Below are 21,146 nucleotides of genomic sequence, written 5' to 3' on the forward strand. Positions count from 1 at the left end.
TGGTAAATGGAATATTCCACAAACTAACAACGTATATGGTGAACGGCTTTTACAGTTTGTCGGTATTAAAATTTCCTTTTTGAAATAAAAATGTGTTCCAATTTCCCTAAGGCACTAGAAAAACACTATTTAGAAGAATGTACTGATTTATTAACGTCCTGTCATAATTAGCCTGATGACTGTCTTGATTTCAATATGTAAGTGTTTATTCCATTTTCGTTCTCTCGTATATTGTAACGGTTTAGTGTGGTTATTTCATGCACTGTAATGTTTATTTGCCGATTCTTTATTACATTAGATTGTAAAAACTTTAGTTAATTCCTTTTGATGTTGTACAACTTTCTTAGTTACACTTTTCCGCAGTGCCTTTATAAAATCTTTCTTTTTTGGACCCAAACTAACCTATGGCTATGGGTCCACGCAGTGTATGCAAATTTTTTGTAAAAAGTGTGACCAATAAAATTCAATTCAATTCAATTCAGAACACATGAAGCCCCTGTCTCACAAAACCATGTACATCATTAACCTACTGCTTTTAGTATTCTAAAAGATAACTGATCTAGGAAAGGCTCGAAACAAGAAAACTATTCTTCTAGTGAATAAAAAAAAGTAACACAGATGAAAATGAAACTTGTGGTAATCTTCATATTATTAACAAAAGTTCCTGATACAGTTTTCTGAAAATATGTAAGCAGCAAGTCTACCGCTTGAGTAAATTATTCTGAACATAATTTAAGCACAATATCTCGTATCAAGAAACTGACAGGTGATTAAATATCATCCCCCCCTTCTCTGAAACCATGTTTTTTCTCAACATCTTCGCGTAACCAGGACTAGGCTCTGGCTTCCATAATCATCCATCGGCACACACAAGATACGCTCTGTGTTTGTATGGCTAATCTCTTTGGTACATGGTGCTGCTGAAAACCAGGTCACTCATACTTTCTTCTGCAGTAATGCTATCATCATCATCATCATCATCATCAACCTGACTACGTCCACTGCAGGACAAAGGCCTCTCCCATGTTCCGCCAGTTAACCCGGTCCTGTGCTTGCTGCTGCCAATTTATACCCGCAAACTTCTTAATCTCATCTGCCCACCTAACCTTCTGTCTCCCCCTAACCCACTTCCCTTCTCTGGGAATCCAGTTAGTTACCCTTAATGACCAGCGGTTATCCTGTCTACATGCTACATGTCCGGCCCATGTCCATTTCCTCTTCTTTATTTCAACTATGATATCCTTAACCCCCGTTTGTCCCCTAATCCACTCTGCTCTCTTCTTGTCTCTTAAGGTTACACCTACCATTTTTCTTTCCATTGCTCGCTGCGTCGTCCTCAATTTAAGCTGAACCCTCTTTGTAAGTCTCCAGGTTTCTGCTCCGTAGCTAAGTACCGGCAAGATACAGCTGTTATATACCTTCCTCTTGAGGGATAGTGGCAATCTACCTGTCGTAATTTGAGAGTGCTTGCCGAATGTGCTCCACCCCATTCTTATTCTTCTAGTTACTTCAATCTCGTGGTTAGGCTCTGCGGTTATTACCTGCCCTAAGTAGACATAGTGTTTTACAACTTGAAGTGCACTATTACCTATCTCGAAGCGCTGCTCTTTGCCGAGGTTGTTGTACATTACTTTCGTTTTCTGCAGATTAATTTTAAGACCCACTTTTCTGCTCTCCTTGTCTAACTCCGTAATCATGAGTTGCAATTCGTCCCCCGAGTTACTCAGCAATGCAATGTCATCGGCGAAGCGCAGGTTACTAAGGTATTCTCCATTGACTCTTATCCCTAACTGTTCCCATTCCAGGCTTCTGAAAACCTCCTGAAAGCACGCGGTAAATAGCATTGGGGAGATTGTGTCCCCCTGCCTTACACCCTTCTTGATTGGTATTCTGTTGCTTTCTTTATGAAGCACTATGGTAGCAGTTGATCCCCTGTAGATTTCTTCCAGAATGTTTATATATACTTCATCTACGCCCCGATTCCGCAGTGTCTGCATGACGGCTGATATTTCTACTGAATCAAACGCCTTCTCGTAATCCATGAAGGCTATGTATAGTGGTTGGTTATACTCTGAGCATTTCTCTATTACCTGATTGATAGTATGAATGTGGTCCATTGTTGAGTAGCCTGTTCGAAATCCTGCTTGTTCCTTTGGTTGATTGAATTCTAATGTTTTCTTTACTCTGTTACCAATTACCTTTGTAAATAGCTTGTATACTACAGAGAGCAAGCTGATCGGCCTGTAATTCTTCAAGTAATGCTATAGAAGCCAATTATTCACAAAACCATACTCTATCCCAAATGCAAGGGTCACTTAAAACACTGTGTGGTGATGCCTTTGCGTATGCACATGTTTAGGCCTTATATAGTAAAATCTCCTTAATTACAGCTCGTAGGGTACTATCAAATTGCTCAAATTCAGTGGCAATTGAATTAACAGACCTGCACTGTAATGAAAGGACATCGCACCAAAGAAGCCACCGCTTGACTCGTTATCGTGAATTAGGCACTACTACATATTTGTGGCAGGTGATTTTGTAAATTAAGTGGATGGAGCTCCCGCACTGGACAGAATTAATTGATCACAGAATGATACACCAGAAACAAACCTCCACATGTATTCATGTGAGCAGTGAGCCTTAATTTAAAATATATGATGCTATTTATGCTCCAAAACACATTTATTTACATGGCAGAATCAACACAATCAAAACTAAAGTAATCAGTTATTTTGAAATGGCTTGGATTTAGTATATCGTGGTTCCATGAGCATCGTTCCTAGCTTGTTCAATGGTGTCACAGAAGTGTCGTAATTGTAAACTGCTGAGAAATGTTATTGTTTCTCTAGTAAACGAAACAAAACCAAATGAAACTTACTTTTATTTGGTTTTGCAACATATTGTGATACATTTGGGCTGACTTATGCAAGGCGTGATGAAAACCAAGGGCTTCGATTCGAATTAACCGTTAAAGATACCAACTTGTAGTAATTATTAAGGTTTTCACCCATAAATTTACACAAGGCTGTGCCGAGACTAGGATATCAATTCGAATTACCTATAAGTTCGAATCAACCGAGTTCAAAACAATGAGCTTTTACTGTAATAAATTATACACACTATGCATAATGCATACTGCTTCAATCAGTCTGTTAATGGTCGAAAGGAGTAATGCTAACTTCTAAAAAGGCCTGAACACAACAGCTCAAATCGTTCCAGGGTCCATTCTTATAATAAAAATTAAAGCAAGTAGAATGAACGACAACACTGTTGAGAAGGGGGGCCAAGCTCTCAACCTCTGAACGACAAATGCAGCAATCTATTAACAAAGAAAGTGAATGGAAGGGCTCAAAAAAAGAAAGTGAATGGAATTGTAGCCCAAATGGCAGAGTAACATATGCGTCATACTGAAATTGGAGGTTCACAAAAGAGTCTTGGACTTTGCAAATACAAAGCAAATATTACACAGTGGTTTAGGCACTGAAAAAAATTTATAGACATTTAAACATTTCATATGTTATGAACTGTCTCTGTTATTTGTATGTATTTATTGAAATTTTCCATTTAATGCTCCCTACTACCTAATTATACAACAAAAAAGATTCACTAAAATAGTAAAAGATCTAAAAACCAAAGAAACTGACTGAACATAAGTTCACTGATTACAAACAGAAAAAAAAGCCTGTTACAATGCTATCACTAGTGAACATAAAAACTCATACACACTGTTCTTCAATTTGCTGTACATAGTGAACAGTACATTACTTTGCAAGGGCACTTACAGATGCTCTCCACAGCCATACATCACAGGATAAGATCCACCACCATCAGCCAAAAACAAAGAATGGCTAATACCAGCTGCAATGTCAAAAACCAGGTCGTTTCTGGGCATCTAAAGATAGAGATAAATACCTAGTTATATTTTCAATGCAATATATACAATTTCACAAATTGCATAATATCCCCGGAAAGTAGCAAAAAAATGTGTTTATGAACTAAAAAGCTTCTTGCTTTCCAGTCATCAAAATTTACAGATTGCAGCATATGCAGGCAAAGTCATAGTCATGCTGGAAAATGCCATGAAGAAAGGCTCATAAAAAACGAACCAGAAACTTGTTAGATAATATCAAACTATATCTGATACAAAGTCACACAAGTACATTCCCTATGAAAGATATTTCTTAAGCTGCAGGCTACAACTACAGTCCCAATAAGCTTCCAAAATGTGCCAATGTTTATGAAAAAAAAGGAAAACACTGATGACATAGGCTCACAAGGCTTTAAAAAAATTTTGTGAGACATGCCAAACCATTTATAAAATGCAATTTGTAGTCATAACTATGTGTTGCAATCACTCCACTAGATTCGTAGTGTTACGTCAAACACATGAAACCATCTGCTCCTGTCCTTCCAGATTTGCAAAGTATAATAGTTGAAGATGTCAACAGCATGTCCAATTTACACTCTGGAGAGTAACCACACAAATATAAGGACAAACACAAAGAAACTTTGGAAACAGAAGTACTTTCACATAAGAGTTATGAAAAATGTGCCCGTAATACGAGTGACAAAACAGCACAGAGTGTTTAGAAGACAGTTAATTGAGCATATGCACTTATATTTATTACACTCCTCGATAACTTAGTTATACACAATGTGAATACTAATGCACAACAAAAAGTAACAGCTCAACTCTCTGAGGCACACTGAAGTAAAATGGGGATACAAGGCTTACTTCCACCGAATATTTGAAGTTGTATCAATTCAAGGATGACGCAGAAGAAGCAGAGAAAGATATTCTAGAATGACTAGAAGTTTAGCTAGCTGGCAAGAATTCATTATTAAAGAAGCCAAAGCATGCAGGCAGGATTATGAGAGAGAGAGAGAGTACCAGACAACACAAACACTGACTATAAGCTACAAGGGCACACTGTGGTGAAAAAGAAAGTAAGCACAACTGATTATCGGTGAAATAATCTAACATTACACCACAAACAATTATAATACCTTCGTCCCTCAATGCAGTTTTCAAACTGCTGCCGGCCCCAAGCAAGATCTATATCTATAAAAACAAAGGTACCAATATGGGCTTGTTGGTTCATCATCAACTGGCTTGTAGCAAAGTGGAGAAACAAACAAGGACAAAGGAGAAGTAACAAACAGTAACACTTGTGTCTGCTTCTTCTTTATCCTCATTTGTTTCTTACTAAGCTACAAGCTAAATTTGTATCGTAGTCGATACTATGAGGATGTGAATTTATTTTTGCTTGCAAGCATTTTCTCTGCCCACAAGCACCGATTTTGTCAGTTATCTGCACTGCATGACGATAGTCTTTGTAGAAATTGTTCAAACATAAAACCCAAGCTTGATAAAATTCAGAGCTGAAACTTCATCCCCACACCCGCAGTTTATGAGCTTGAAATCGTGCATTTTAATTATGGCAAATTATTTTGAAAAAAAAAAAATGAAGACAGGAAAGCTGTCCTTTTTTTTTTCGAAATATTATTGAACAAAAAAAATATGTTCCATTTAACAGGAAGAGCTTCTGTTAATTGAGAGATGAAAAGGCAAGCAGAAAACGAAATGCAATCAGTCATATAAAAAACAGCAGTTTAGTTTCATTTTGAAGAGACTTCAGTTTATTGAGAGTTCACTGTATTTTTCTACTTTTAACTACAAGAACGAAAAAAATCTGACTGACCAAATGAGCAAAACCGTGTTATGCACTAACACATTGAAGCAGTTCATGAATTTGATTGATAAAGTAAAAATATACAGTCGTTCTACAAGGTATACACCAAAATATACAAGGCTTGACTAATAAGTACTTAATCCCATGCAAAGGCATTGCGTGCACAGGCACATATTTATTGCTGCAGTACGCAGGCAATCGTGAACTTGACTGCTGCCAAAAACAGCACATACATGCAGTATAGTCGCTTAAATATAAAAATACAAGCAAATATAGCGGTAAAATATTTGTCTGGGAAAAACCTACAGCTGGTAGACATTTCTCATGAAGAAGAAAGCATTAAGACAGCACATTCAATTCTGAACAAAGAAATCTACTGCTCACAGTTAGACAGATGCTCTGGCTCTGGTACTATCTGATTTATAATGGCAAAAAAAGCTAGGATGACAGGGAAATTGCATACGCAGATTTTAAGCTGCTGTTCTGCCTTTGCGCTTTTTCTTTTCTATGATAAAGAAGTTGCCCCATTTCACCAATAACTCCTCTAAGATGACTTTAATTCTTGCTAGGAAAATATATGGATGAGCACATTAATCTGTTCACATATTATAAACTCTATACATAGTCGATAGTGAGGTCATAAGTTATGTAGAAAGTAATACACAGATAAATTTTTCCCCTAAAGTTAGAAAACCCTGCAGACTGAGCGAATTGGTTGGCATGCATTGCATTTAAATAATAGCACGAAAAGGAAAAGCGAAGACACACATGATGCTGGGAAAAGCTTGGCCTAGACAAGCTTGGTCTGAAAATCACTCATATGTCATAGGAAAATTTACTGTGCAGCAAGAATCTTAAGTATTTGTCCTTTGTAGGGGTTAATTGTGCAGGGTAGTTTACTTCCTAATAAATAGGGCAAACCTCCAACCTTTTTTGTATACACATATAAGCATGTATGTTTTATATGACAGTAAATAAAACTGAAACTGATAATGCTCTGTCATAGCAATAACGATGCTTTTTCAACACACTGCCAATGCGAAATTGGCTCATCGTAGCATATGCCAAATCGACAGCCATAATGTTGTTAGACACAACCGTCATGAGAACCAAGAGACAATCAAGTCAAAGAAAGTATAACTAACATCATTTATAGTAATTGTGATATAAATGTGAAGAAATAAAGTAGACACAAGGACAACTTGCCACAAGCCATGGCTGAACCTGCAACCTTCAAATGCGTTCGATGCTCTCCCAGTTGAGCTACTGTGTCGTCCTCCCATCTACTTTATAAAGTAAACCAATACATTTCAACTAGAGAGTGCTACTGAGCGTTTCTCATAGCATTGATGGCGAGCGTAAAAAACTTTTACTTACCTTTTACCTTACCATTTTACGAGCTGGCAGCTAACCAAAGGATTATTGGTCAGCTACCAGCTCGTAGAGTGCTCCACACTCATTGTCGTTGCGACAGACACTAACGCTTTCAAGTTAGATGCATAGATATACCTAATAAAGCAGACGGTAGGACCAATGCCACTTCAGCTCACTTGGTAGTGCATCGGACACTTTATTCAAAGATTGCAGATTCACTACCTGCCAAAGTCAAGTTGCCTTTTCATTCACTTTAGCTTGTTCACATCCATCTTGAATCACTAAAAATAACATCCTCTATACCTTCTTTGGCTTGACTGTCTGTTGGTACATTAAAGGACCCGTAAACAGGCTACAATTTTTTTACACCCCTCAAACAAGCTCACCAATTCATACAGTAGAACACAGCGATCACATTTTCCAAATATTACAGTACTGCACATCGAGCAGACCCTCGACTTGGAAAAACAATTTTTGCAGCTGTTTCCTTCCCCTGACATATCTCCCTCGTACGCACACTGATACAAGCTAGCCCGTGGGCAACTCTACGTACCCCTGAACTCGTCAATTGGTCCTTTGCCCTACGAAACGGCACTTTGGTCATGTGGTGATGCAGTTTCGACTGCGAAGCCTGCATTTTCATTTTCCTGGGCTGCCCTCTATTGTTTCATAGAGCCCGAGATTACCAGGAGAAGCGGTATTACCAGAATGAAGGTCTCCAAGATAGAGGTGTCTCACTACTTTACCGCTAGAGGAAAGGTGCTTCTCGAATCGCACATCCACCCCCCATCCCACTCTCCCCCACCTCCCCCCATTGCCACTATGACACGAGCTGATGTCGGGGCTGCCCTGCTCGGTCATTGGCTGCGCGCTGATGATGCATCGCCCATGTCTTGTCACACTGATGTGGACGAAGTCACAATGACAGGCTACACCTTCCCCCTTTTTATGGCAGAGAAAGGTGGCAAGGCCGCAAGAAAATTTGAAACCAGCTAAAACGGATGTTCTAATTCCTGTCTCTTTCTCATTATAGCACATATTTACGAAATTATTGACACAGCATTTTCACATAGCAAAAGTGCGCATATTTCTCTTAAAAACAGTTTGTCGACCTCTGGGATGTATACGGACCCTTTAAAGGGGCCCTGAAACAGTTTAAGTAAACATGGAATTAATTCACGGGAAAAGCATATTGCCCAACAAATTCAACACCTGAAAAATTTTAAGAATCTGTCCAGTACAAGCAGAGTTACAAAAATTTGTCATATGCTGCAATTTCATTCTCTCTTCTCCCATCCCGACGAAAGCGCTGGAAGCTAACCAGGGGGGGATTGGAGGGGCAAACAATTGTCACGCTCGTCTCGTGACCTTGATCTATTTTCTTTTTCTTTTTCATTGAATACGCAGCTTTATTAGTGTGATCGCGCGGGCACGCATGGACAAGTGACGGCCTCTCGCGGCGATTTCTGTAACAACCGAGCGCGCCATGTTCAAATCAGCCAATGACTGACAGATGGGCCATCTACGTTTGATTTTCGGGCATATTCTGTGATTTGTCGAGGGAAGAAAAAGCAATTTTTAGCTGAACGATAATTTATTGCAAATTACAGGCCACGTTCTGTGCTACAACATTTGGCTCGCGTGTTTTTAGAAGCTTCTACTACCAATCAGCAGTGTTTTCTGACCATGCTCAAAAAGTGTTGCAGGGCCCCTTTAAGATTGTGTCTAAAAAAGCAAAACAAGCCCTTGAATTCCCCTGCTTTCATTCAGCCATAATATAGAGTTATTAAGCTGGTGTGCTGCCAATCCACCTTTCAAGAACAAGTGACATTGCTACAATACTATGCAACTCTGACCTTTTATGTGCATTACGCCATGCGCTAAAACCACAGCTATACTGAATTGTTCCATCTCACAATTCATGAAAGCTCGTCAGCAGTATTCAGCCATTTACTGCAACTTGATACTGGAATATAACCAACATATGCATCCCACGTGAGTGAGCATTACAAATGATTGCCATTTTGAAACAATTATATAGCCTTATTTCTGTGTATGAATAAAGCACAGTGCTTAAATATAATAAATAGAGAATAGTCTTACGTTAGTTGTTTTTCATTCATTTTTAAAATATGGCATCTGGTGGCCAGTGTGAAGGCATGTAAACATTTAAGTTAAAGCAAGAAAAAATTTTGCGGTAATGAAATTCTTCCTCTCCCCTACCCCCATCCTTAATTATGGCCATGGCCTTGCCTGTCATCATTGTTTTGTGTCACATGCTGTTAATCCCAGTACAATCAGCGTCTAATAAAATACGAACAGAGGAGCGCATGCTGCAAGCATTCAACAAAGTGAGTGTGAGCCCTCCAGTCATTACGACAAACACGTTCACTCTGCATATCCTGTCTGGCAGCACAGCACAATTTCCCTGCTGCACATTTTTGCTTCCGTTTTAGTTCCAATATTCAAAACGAAGGCCAAAAAATAATAATAAAAGTGAAACAATAAAAAGTGCTCGACATGCTTACACTAGCCCCTATCATCACCACATCAAAACTAGAACACAAGCAAAAATATTCCATTATGATGGGATTGTGCAGTATTGCCAAACTGGATCAGAGGAAATGTCACTGGTGATGATTGTACCGTTGCTAATGCTTGGGACATGCGCTGCACTGCTCGCATTTCATTTGACACCGATAGTACACACTTGATGCACCTGGATTATTTTTAAATGTTAGTCAAATCTACATGTAAGTGTTTGTACAAGAAAAATGGGGAAATATGGATAAGTAACTATAGCTGTTGGCTATTGAATGGGTTCCCACAACACAATGAAACCTTGCCCAACACTACACAAAGTTGTTTGTACAAAGGCTGCCGAATTTCCCCTTACTGGCTTTGTATTGTAGACTATATTCACCAAAAGTTTAAGTAACTGAGCTGACTTGTATCCCAAGTAAAGTAAAACCTTAGCAGCGATTTGACATGTTCAGGCATGAATTATTAGGGACTATTAATAAATCCATCAAATTTCTACTATTAATGTATTGTAAAGCACTGGATACTTCATTCAAAGAAACTCAATTAAGGTGATAAGGTGCTGCTTTGTACATAATGCACAAAAGAAATTATCTTCATCAGGAAAGCAACTGCCATGATGAAGAAAAATCCTCCTGTCAAAATTTTTGCACCGGTGACATTCCTCCGCTACCATTTCTCATCACTTCAAGCATCAAACTTATCCTGCATTATAGCGTGTGTGTTAGAATAAGTAAATAAATATTGTTATTTTTCACTGATTGATTGATATGTGGGGTTTAACATCCTAAAACCATCATATGATTATGAGAGACACCGTAGTGAAGGGCTCCTGAAATTTCGACCACCTGGGCTTCTTTAACGTGCACCCAAATCTGAGCACACGGGCCTACAACGCTTCCGCCTCCATCATAAATGCAGCCGCCGCAGCTGAGATTCGATCCCACGACCTGTGGGTCAGCACCCGAGTACCTTAGCCACTAGACCATTCTTTTTCACTGATGTCGTAAGCATAAAATAAATATCCCATCAAATGGTACATACAAAAAACGGCACAGTTTATCACAAGCAACACTAAGGTAGATATAATTCCTAAAATAAAACACTAAAAAATGCATGAATTCAAATTTCTTTCTCATCAGCAAATCCACAAGAAGCTCATTAATATTTACAATATTGTTTCAACAGACTATAATAAATTATAGTCTAGTTACTATTTATGGCTTCAGAGTTTTTTGAAATTTGTTTTAATACAAAGTATCCACAAGCCAATGCAAACATACAAGCACCTGCATGCAAGGAACAATGGTCTACTGTGGTTATTCAAAACTTACAGCAACCAGTTTAGGAGTGGAAATGCATTTGGCAGTAGGACTGTGGCCAAGCTGTGAATGCTTATTCAAGCCCCAACTGAACACGCTGAAGCTGCGGGTGAGAGCCAGAGAGTAACCATGGCCAGCACTCACTTTCAACACGCCGAAGTCATTCAGGTGTTTCATTAGGCAGGGCTGCATTCTGAAGAATGTGAGAGGTACACCACTCAGGTCATCTACGCCTGCTCAGGCAACACCACAAGTCACAGGTACTATACTTCGGTGGACAATGAAAGGAGTCCTATTCCAAAATGCAGTCAATTTATAACTATTATAAATGTATAGCAGGCAAAAGCTGCACTAGCAGCTTTCTCTTACATTTAGATAAGTAAGTAGACACTGGCTTGGTATGGATTGATTGTAATGAGCAGACTCAAAAACAAGAGTTTTCAAGTGAGAAAAATACCAGAAACCAAAGCAGTATACAGTATACTTTGCTACTTCATGTAAAAAATTCAAAATATAACACTGGTGTGAACTGCATGTAACAATGGCAGAGGTCCTCTTTTCTTATATATACAATTTTAGGCAGCGGTGCCCAGTCACTACCATATTTGATGTTGCGACTGCAAATGGCCTTCTCCTAGCCAATTGCCCCAGCCAACGCATTAGGCCAGCGAAGCGGCCTTGACCACAGCTTAGGTTAGAAGCCAACATGGCAGCACCCACATGAACGTACTACCTGCTTCAATCCAAACTCGCACTTGCTATGCACCCACTGTCGTCACAGCAATAAATTAATGGTGAAATCAGCTACCTATTTGTGTCAACTCCCGCTGCGGACAAAGCATCAGGTATGCTCTGCCTTTATTAAGGAAATCAGCTGTTTATTTAACCATGCTTGCTAAGCTTAGTCTCAGAGAATTTGAGAATTAATCTTCAAAACACTGCAAAATACCGACAAATATGTTGCTCTAGAAGCTTCTAGACAGAAATTTATAGCAAATAAATGCGTGCATTGTGAACTTAAGGGCCACACAGCACAGAATAATGACATGATAAGATCGAGGCGGAAGGAAACTGCACCCATAGGTGCTGCCATTTTGACTTTTGCAGCGTGTCCGCCTCCTTCACTTTTACTTACCGGCGCGTCAGTCTGCTTCGTTCAACGCCCCCATAGCATCTGCATCGTGTAAAGCCTATAGAAACGCTTAGCGAACGATGCGACGCGGATGCTGAGCAGTGCTGCAGACGGCCACTACAGAAGGATGGCTATGGTAGGGAGACGACTACAGTATTTCGGTGCCATCTAGTTCTGAATGAACAAACTAGCTACAGAAAATTGTCTATAAGCTACCTGCAGTATAGTTGATCTCCCCTGATAGAGAGAGAGCCCAATAATTTATTAAATTGCACATTACTCTATGACATGCTATTTTTAAGACATCTTTCCTAAAGCATGCGCAATATAAAACAGGTAGGCTAAGTGCATGTAACTGACACAAGAACGGCTTCTGATTAACTATAACTACAAATATATATATATATATATATATATATATTGTACAGATAAGGGTTTGGATAAATACAGCCAAAATTAACATTGATTATTATAAACTAACTAAGTTGTGAAGCATCTACAACTACAAACGATTCCCACTTGCCAAAAACTGAGATTTTTATATTGCAATTTAAGAAAGGCTAGGATTATCCAAGTCTTTAAAAAGGTGATAGAAATTTTTTTTAACTACCAGCCTATTAGCCATTTTTTCATCATAGAGAAAAATGAAGAGAAATGCACTGAAAAGTGATTGCACAAATAATTAACTAAGTTTGGTATTTTATCCATTTAGCAATTTGGTCTTCATGAAGGTTATTCGAGAGATTTTACACTACTTGCTTTGAATAATTAGTATATCAAACATGCACTTGACTTGCGATGTTTTGCCACTGCCCTATTTATTGACCTTTCTAAGGCCTTTGACTCTATAGCTAATTATATACTCTTATCCAAATTTAATAGGCATCACAGGTAGTGCACACGAACTGATGAAAAGCTGTTTACCTCACAGGCAGCAGGCTGTTTGTGTTTTGAATAGCCTTTCCACTTTTCAATTCATTGACAAAGATGCCCCCACAAGGTTTCATACTTGGCCCACTTATATTTGGAATTTACTTTAATGACCTAGCTGCTAATTTAACACACAGTCAACCTTGTTTCCATTAAGATGTACTACAGTTGAACCCCTTTATAGGAGAGATACACCACAGAGCAATTTTGGTCTGTTATATAAGGTGTTTCTTATAAGCAGGGTACCACATATCTGTTTTCTTCGCAACCCCTCTTTCGATGTAGGCCTTCTGGTGTCTCTTAACATCAGTGTTTCTTATAAAGGGGTTCAACTATGTAGCTAGTAGAGAGAAGTCCATCAATATGTTAACTAACAAATTGTCTGCTGACTGCAAGAAAATTCATTACTGGTAGGAAGCTAATGGTTTATTAATTGATACTAATAAAATACGATTTGTTGACTTCCATTATTGTAATAATGCTCTTTCACCTACACCTGTCATGACTATCGATGACCACAGCCTTCTTATTACTGAATGGACATTTTTTGAAGTGGTCCTTGATGCTCATCTCAAGTACCTTGATCAAATTTCAGATATAAGACAAAAGATAGCTCTTGATATAAGAATATTAATTAAAGCATGACTATTCTTCAAATTGCCCACTTTGCTTAAACTACACTACGCCTTCATCAACAGTCTGATAATGCACTATACTACATCATGGGCGAGCACGTATCCCTCTCACAGTCTTCCGCTTTAATGTCACCACAACCAGGCTATTCCCCCTTAATATTCAGTGCTCCGATCCCCAGCAAGTCCTCACATTTTCAGCAAAGTGGATAACTAACAATATGTAATTTGTTTAAGTATAAACTGGGAATTTTTGTGAATAAGTACCTTAATGATACTTTAACAACTGCTGTATTAGAGTGAATACATTTGTTAAAGTCTATTCCCACTAGGTTTGCCTCTAACAGCTTTTTACAAGCACATGTACATATTAAGTATTGCAAACATACCGTCACAATTACAGCTATACCATTCTGGAACACAATACAACTAAGCACTTAGCAATTTACATTAGGAGCATTTGAAAAAAAACATTTATTTTACTTTGCACTCATAAGCAATCTGTATTTTTATATTTACATTACTCTACGTGTAGAATTATTATTCGGCCGGAAGGGGAAGATGAAGGCTTGCGATGAGAAAATCCATAAACAAGGAGCATGTGCTCGAGCTGGTATTTTGACAAGTGAACTTGTCTGCCTCCACGGCGGAACTGATTTCTGCATGCTACAGTTACATTTACTACTGATCTTCATTTGCTTTGTTTCTGTGGCTATAAAATATTGCTTAATATTTCATTGTCATTTTCGAACTTAACATATAAAGTTCTAACAGGAGGTCCCTTTCTAGCCTAGTGCCATGGGACCTCCTAATGTATATTTTTCTTCCACGCTCTTGAGATGAATAAAGATTCCATATATTTGAGAAGAATAAGGATTTGATTTGATATACATCAATTGCAAAATGCCAATAATTGTATATTAGGATATTTAGACAACACAGGCTGCCATACGATAACTAATATATACCAATAATGTAATATTAAATCAACGAAAAAAATTATTAAACTATTTTATAGCATCGTGTAACTGACATTAGTGGAAACTGCTTCTTTTAAAAAAAAAATGCAAGTTCTTCCTAAAATCAACAAACTGCAGTATTTAAAGACTCCAATATTATATTTAGTGTTGCCCTTTGCCCAACACTGTTCATGCCACATTCACCTACACCAAAGAGCGCACTGTTTATAGCATGCAGTACATGACAAACAAGTAAACCAAATGCGAAGAAATGTTATACATCTTAACTGCTTTATAAGCAAATGCTCTGTGAAACTGATGTGCTCATAATAAGTTTTATTTCTGGTTGTACAACTAATAACTGTGATCTTCTGTCATTAGACATTGCATTTTAATAAATGTAAATATAATTCTGCAGAAATTTGCAAAGTAAGAACACTATGAAGCAGGTTAAATTTTTCCCCGTGTCTTACTATAGGAGTACACTTCTGCAGTAAGACTATAAATGATAAATTTTTTATGGTTTTAACTTCACAAGCTCTTAAAAATGACAGTCACCTGCAAGGGTAAGTGCGCCGGAGATTGAGCAATTAAAAGCATTTTATTACAAGAATAAAAACTTCTCTAACCTAAAGTAGGTTTGCTAATCAGTATGGCTTAACTTGTGCCGAGCTCCACTTCATAGAATGTTCCATTTTATCTAGAGTGGAGCCTTGATATAACGAACTGCTATAATCAATGGCATGGACAGAGAGGTTGTTTGAGGGGGTTCATGACTTTTTTTTTTTTTACTAGCAGAAAAACCCCTTCACTGCATAAATACTATTAAAGTGAGCTCACAGTAGTATCACTCATTTGTTCTTATTGATGATAGGAGGTGGACTACGAGCACTGAAGTGAGGAAGGAGGGCGATCGCCCCTACCCCCCCCCCCCCCCCCTCTGGATCCGCCACTGGCCCTGTGCCATGATTCATAGGTTAAAATGTAGCGGGTCATTACACATAAGTGAAAAAGTGTTACCTGTCAAGGTTATCACCGTGTCCAAGCTGACCATCAGTTCCTTCTCCCCAGCTCCAAACTTGAGTGATCATGTTCTGCTTGGGCAATTGCACTTCTCTGTCGTATGATGATAGTGAGACACTTTTCGGTCGCTCTAAATGGCCTTCCATCTTTTCGGAATGACAAGTGTCCGAAATATGATCAGGCTCTACCAACTCAAATGATTCAGCAGAGCCACTGCGAGATCCTGCTGTACTAACCTGAGGTGCAAAAGAGACAAAATTTAGCCGGTCGACAAAAAGTGAAGTGACACGGGAGAACATGTTTTTTACAGCAATTGATGAAGTACTTGAAGAAATTCCCTGGCTAGGTTCACTGACTGAGTCCGCTGCCAGAGATTGCCGTGCTTTTGAATGTGGCTTGTGACCAAGCTGCCTATCAAGGAACTCCATAGCGTGTTCAGGGTTGAGGATGGATGATGTTCGCTTTGAAGGCACAGATGCTGACCTCAAGCGCTCGACGGGAAGTTGCCCTCTTCTTAGCTCAATCCCTTCAAATTCATCGTGAACAGCTTCTTGGCTCTTGCTAGCATCTGTTTCTTGTTTATCCTTTTCAGGGCACACATCAGTTTCTTTAGCATTATTTGTGATGTCAGCATTCACAGATGGTTCAGAAATAAGCAGCATCTGGCCTTTTTCATTGTGATCACTATCGTTCTGACAAGGTAGGCCTTGCACTTGTACGTCAGCGCTGGTTAAATCGTCTGTATACACATTTGTTGAACCTGCCAAAGTTCCTTGCAAGTTGAATTCTTCTACCAAACCCTGATTTCCTATGATAGTTACTGCACAATCTACCGTTTCCTCTGTTAGTTGAAGTGTTCCTGTTTCATCTTGCATAGAGACAGGTGTTGGGACTATGCAAGGCAAACCAAGAGGGCAGGTGGCTGATTTTACCTCACAACTACTGCATGTGACAAGACTGTCATTAGCAATGGGTGGGATGTTTTCCGTCACAGCCAAACTATGCGATAAACCACATGCCACTGACAAAACCTTTCTCTCCTTCAGGGAGTCTATTCTCTTTGGTACACTCCTCGTAGTTGCATTGAGCCCAAGCTGGGGACCAGTGCCCCAAGCAAATACTTTATGGTTATTTGTTAAAGCCAGCGTATGAATAAATCCGCATGAAACACTGATGAAAAGTGCACGAGCAACAACTGTGGAACCACAATCTTTGCACTTCCCAAGTTCTTCCTCCACCTCAACTTTCCTTGGGCTAAGAACAGTGTGGTCAAAAAACCCACATTGTCCTTGGTAATTTTCACCCCACATGTAGATAGTGCCATCAATGGTCAGAGCTGCGCTGTGGTTTGGACCGCACGCTATGTCCTTTGCAGTGTGCTTCACTCCAGTAACGTGGTATGGAACTGTTGAATATTCGACAGTGTTCCCACTACCAAGCTGCCCAAATTCGTTTTTCCCGAAGGCAAATACTGCACCACTATCAGTAAGAAAAAGGCAGTGGTGAATGCCGAAACTAAGGGATGTCACGGTGTATTTGCCGATGGATATGGATGACAGGGAACTATTGCATGTCCACAGTACACCTTGTACCTCGGGGGATTCGTCTTCATCTGGTGTTCTGCAAAGAGAAATAGTCATAGGTTACTTCTGCTAAATACATCCCAACGCTCTTGACATTACTCTGGAAAGCACACAAAAATCCCCACTTTCGAAAAATATATCAAGACAGACGCCAATAAGCCTAGAAAATACTTAAAAGCCCAAGTCAGTCTCACGGGTGTATCATTTTACTAAACACGAACTACACAGCACTGCGACTATCTGTGGGCCAATACCCTACACCACACTGATACACAAGCACGTAACAATTGTATATCGTACACAATGAGACATGCGCACTTGCCGTATGGAATTGAGAGCCTTGTCATTCTCATTTATTGTCAGCAAAGGTGACTTCAGTGAGAGCAAATAGTTTGGAGTTAAATGAAATATTTAAATGGTTGTACAAAAATAAAAAGATGTCAGGCGACACCAACAAATGTTTGCCACTGCAAACTCTGAACTCTTGCCAAGTAAACACGAAAACGATACACAATCGTCACGCGCGACAGGGAAGCGCCAGTGTCATATTTATTGATGTCACAATCGAACAATAACAACTGATGATGATGACCTCTTATGGATGGCGCTCACCCACAGAGGGGGACAAGAATCGGGCGGCAGGATACTTAAATTAAACTAAAATAAAAATGAAGCCAATCTGAAAAAGTAGTTTAAAAATAATACTACCAAAAAAAAAAAACAAAAATGTTTGCTGAGCAAGCGGTCAAACCATCTCTTGTTTTTGATAGAAATAATTACGAATTATAAACTAAAGATCTGAAAAGGTTGGGGTTCACTAGCACGGTAATCTTTTAGTAGCGTTGATGTAATCAAACACAGTGGAGCATACATCCCTGTGGCAGTAACCAAATGAAGTTCCACCAAGTGATAAAATTACTAGTAGATTTACTTGTATTCCTAGCATTTGTAATGGGGCTACTAATAATCTTTTTCTCTGATAAGAATAACGATGGCAGAATAAAAAGAAATGTTCAATTGTTTCAATTTCGTTGCACCAAATGCATAGCGGTGACGCCTTGAGTTGAGCTTTGTTAAGGTAATAATTTAGTTGTGGAACTGCACAGCGCAATCTGGTATAAGTGACCTCTAACTGGCGAGATAAACACCACTGTTTATTCCAGCAATAGCTCAAATGCTCGAAATCTTTGAAATTATCCAAATTACCTTTTCCCCATTGCAGGCAAGCATTTCGGAACCTTAGCGCTGTCACGTAAGCCGTATCTGGCAAAACTGGGATGGTGGGCCCACCCAGGGATACTGCTGCTAAAGAGTCAGCCATTTCGTTCAAATACAATCCGCGGTGGCCCGGTACCCATAGCAAATGCAGTTTTTTTACGTTTTTCGGTACTAAATGCCGAAACGTATTCATCAGCTGTGCATTTACTGGCGCAGAAAGTGCATTACAAACTGATAACGAATCTGTAATAACTGCTAATGATTCGCTTGAGGGCAATTTGCGTAGGGCAAGAACAATGGCCAATAATTCTGCAATGAATACAGGGGTATAATCTGCATGGGAGTCAAATCGAAAAGGACCAATCCAAAGAAGGAGAGAAGATGCCAACCCCAGCCTTTTCTTTTGACACAGATGCATATCAGTCGCAATGGTATTGCTTATCTCTAGGTGAGCTAGATAATCTGCTAACTGGTCATTTAAATACCTATGTGCCAACCTATGTGCCAATTGTTTCGCGTTATGAGAAAATATATCATCAAATTGTATGCTAAGCATTGACTTTAGGTTGTGTATTGGACCAATATGTTTAATTTTTACATTCAGTTGCTGTAGTAGCGCTTGTGCAAATACTATTTGTGGGGTGTGTAGTCGCGACCAATGGGTTTCGAAAAATAAAGCCGGTTCTTGAATGAAAGCGTAAAATGAGTGTCTTTGGTGTGAACTGTACATCTTTAAGAATGCTTGCACAGTAAGAATTTTCAACCTATTTAGCAGAGAAGGTAGGCGAGCTTCCATATACAACACGTTATTTGCAACAAATTTTGGTAGACCCAGACACAAACGCAACGCTTCTCTTTCCAGCAGTATTAGAGGTCTCATTTTATAAGCTGCGCTGCCAGAAAATAATACACATCCGAATAACAACTTCGCGGCACCACTACACATTCCTCCTTGTTTTCCTCTTTCTGCAAGAGGTGCAAGCCCCATTCATACTGGAAACTGTACTCACTCTTCGATCGCATCCATGATTTGCTCTGTTTAATCTGTCCCGTTGTAATACACTTAATTATGCGTAGTCCACAAGCTGCCTCCTCACTTGGCTGCATCACAAGCGAAACGCTAACAAACACCAACTCATGCTGACCATCAAGATTCCTTGATCATTTTAGTTCAACTAGAGTGTACTAGAACAAGGGGAGTGCCCGGACCGAGATCCAAAAAGTGAGGCCCAAACGGGGTCAAATCCGCTAGTGGCGCTGCGATCGGTAGTCTGTGACCTGTCGTCGTTTTAAGAGCCGTGCGCAGCTCCGCCGAAGTGGTCGAGGGGTAGAATGCTCGCATCCCACTAAAAAGACCCAGGTTCGAATCACCGCTGTGACCATAGATTTTTTTTTAAATTTCACGTGTACAACTGTATTGTTTGGCTTTTTTTTTAAATATGCCTTCAGTTTCTACATATTGCTACAAAACATTACGCGAGATATGAAGTAAAGGAGAAAAAAACTTGACAGCAAGCGCATTTATTTGCAGCGCCACCGCACGGGATTCAACGAAAACTTAAAAGCATAGCTTGCGAGATTTTAGCGAATAAAAGAGAGACGGTGTGCTTTCACTCGCCTGCGGTCGCCGCCCACTGGCTCGCTTAAAAAAAGAAAAAGAAAAACTGAAAGTAAACGATTTTCAGTCGGCGGGAAGTCGCGAAGGTTTGAATACTGGTAAAGCAGCGATGTTCTGTCTGCTCGAGTTTTCAGTGTTCCTCCTCACACTAAATGCGTAAGATATTGGCGTGTAACATTAATAAAGCTATCACGAGGTGTGCGGAAACAGACAGGTGAACGTGTTCATATTTTTGTGGCAGACGATAAAAAAGCGCTGTCCGCAGTGCTCGTGCGCGAAACCTCATAGTTGCCGCAGCGGGCTGGCGGTGTAGCCGAGCAGACGACACGCGTGTTCCCCTTCAGATGTGGACCCCTCTGTACAAGTGAGAGTCTCACGTCCTGTTACACCTTTCGCAAATGAAACCAAAGCGGCAGGGCAACTGCTGTGTGCCCGGCTGCGGGGTTACCTACATAGGATCTACTGAAGGCAGTAAGTGTTCGCTATTCGCCGTTCCAACATCTCCGACCCTGAGGGAGAAATGGGAGTACAGCTTACGCTTGCCAAGAGGGCACATGAAAAGTTCAAGTGTGGTCTGCGAGGCACATTTCGAGCCGCATCATCTGCTTCGAGACTTCGTGCACATTATAGGCGGTAGAGAGGTCAGGTTGCCCCGTGACCGGCCAAAGCTTGCAGTCGGAGCAGTGCCTGTTATACTGAGTGGACAACAACGTTCCGACGGGGGTGACCAGGTGACTAATAATTCGACAAGTCGTCAGCATGCCAAACAAGATGCCCCCGGGCCATCAATGACCAAGTGCGAAGAGAAAAAAAGGTCCTCTAGCGCTGCGAGCTTGACAGAGAGGCATGCAAAGTGTGTGAAGTCGGCAGCGCATCCCGTGATGGACTGCAATTCGGAGACACAAGGCGGTACCACGAATGAAGGAAGACGTTCCCTTCTTACACTGACGATGCCGTCAACCTCCAGATGGACAGCCCTTCAGTTCCCGCATGTTGATGGTGTCTTCTATGTCACCTCCACACTAATACCGCCTTCAGAAATATCCCATGACAAAGTTATATTCCTGAAAGAAGAAGAAGACGGACTTCTCTGCCGAACACATATAAACGGCAGTCCTTAC

The 21,146-nt window shown here is 39.9% G+C and overlaps 1 protein-coding gene across 4 annotated transcripts in view; it reads right to left on the reverse strand.

Annotated features, from left to right (window-relative positions):
- Window positions 1-19,589, reverse strand: part of Als2 (Amyotrophic lateral sclerosis 2) — a 170,949-nt gene extending 151,360 nt beyond the window's left edge. For 2 of the 4 annotated variants that reach the window (XM_037427255.2, XM_037427253.2), the window contains exons 1-4: window positions 19,418-19,589; window positions 15,604-17,226; window positions 10,943-11,123; window positions 3,783-3,892 (exon numbers count right to left, since the gene is read on the reverse strand). In XM_037427255.2, coding sequence (XP_037283152.1) covers window positions 3,783-3,892; window positions 10,943-11,123; window positions 15,604-17,226; window positions 19,418-19,434 — 1,931 coding nt within the window. In that variant the 5' untranslated portion in view covers window positions 19,435-19,589. The remainder of the gene's footprint in view (window positions 1-3,782; window positions 3,893-10,942; window positions 11,124-15,603; window positions 17,227-19,417) is intronic. The other 2 variants (XM_075876972.1, XM_075876973.1) reach the window with 2 other exon arrangements.
- Between the last annotated feature and the right edge of the window lie 1,557 nt (window positions 19,590-21,146).

This window comes from Rhipicephalus microplus, chromosome X (genome assembly GCF_043290135.1).
Source record: "Rhipicephalus microplus isolate Deutch F79 chromosome X, USDA_Rmic, whole genome shotgun sequence".
Classification (NCBI taxonomy): domain Eukaryota; kingdom Metazoa; phylum Arthropoda; class Arachnida; order Ixodida; family Ixodidae; genus Rhipicephalus; species Rhipicephalus microplus.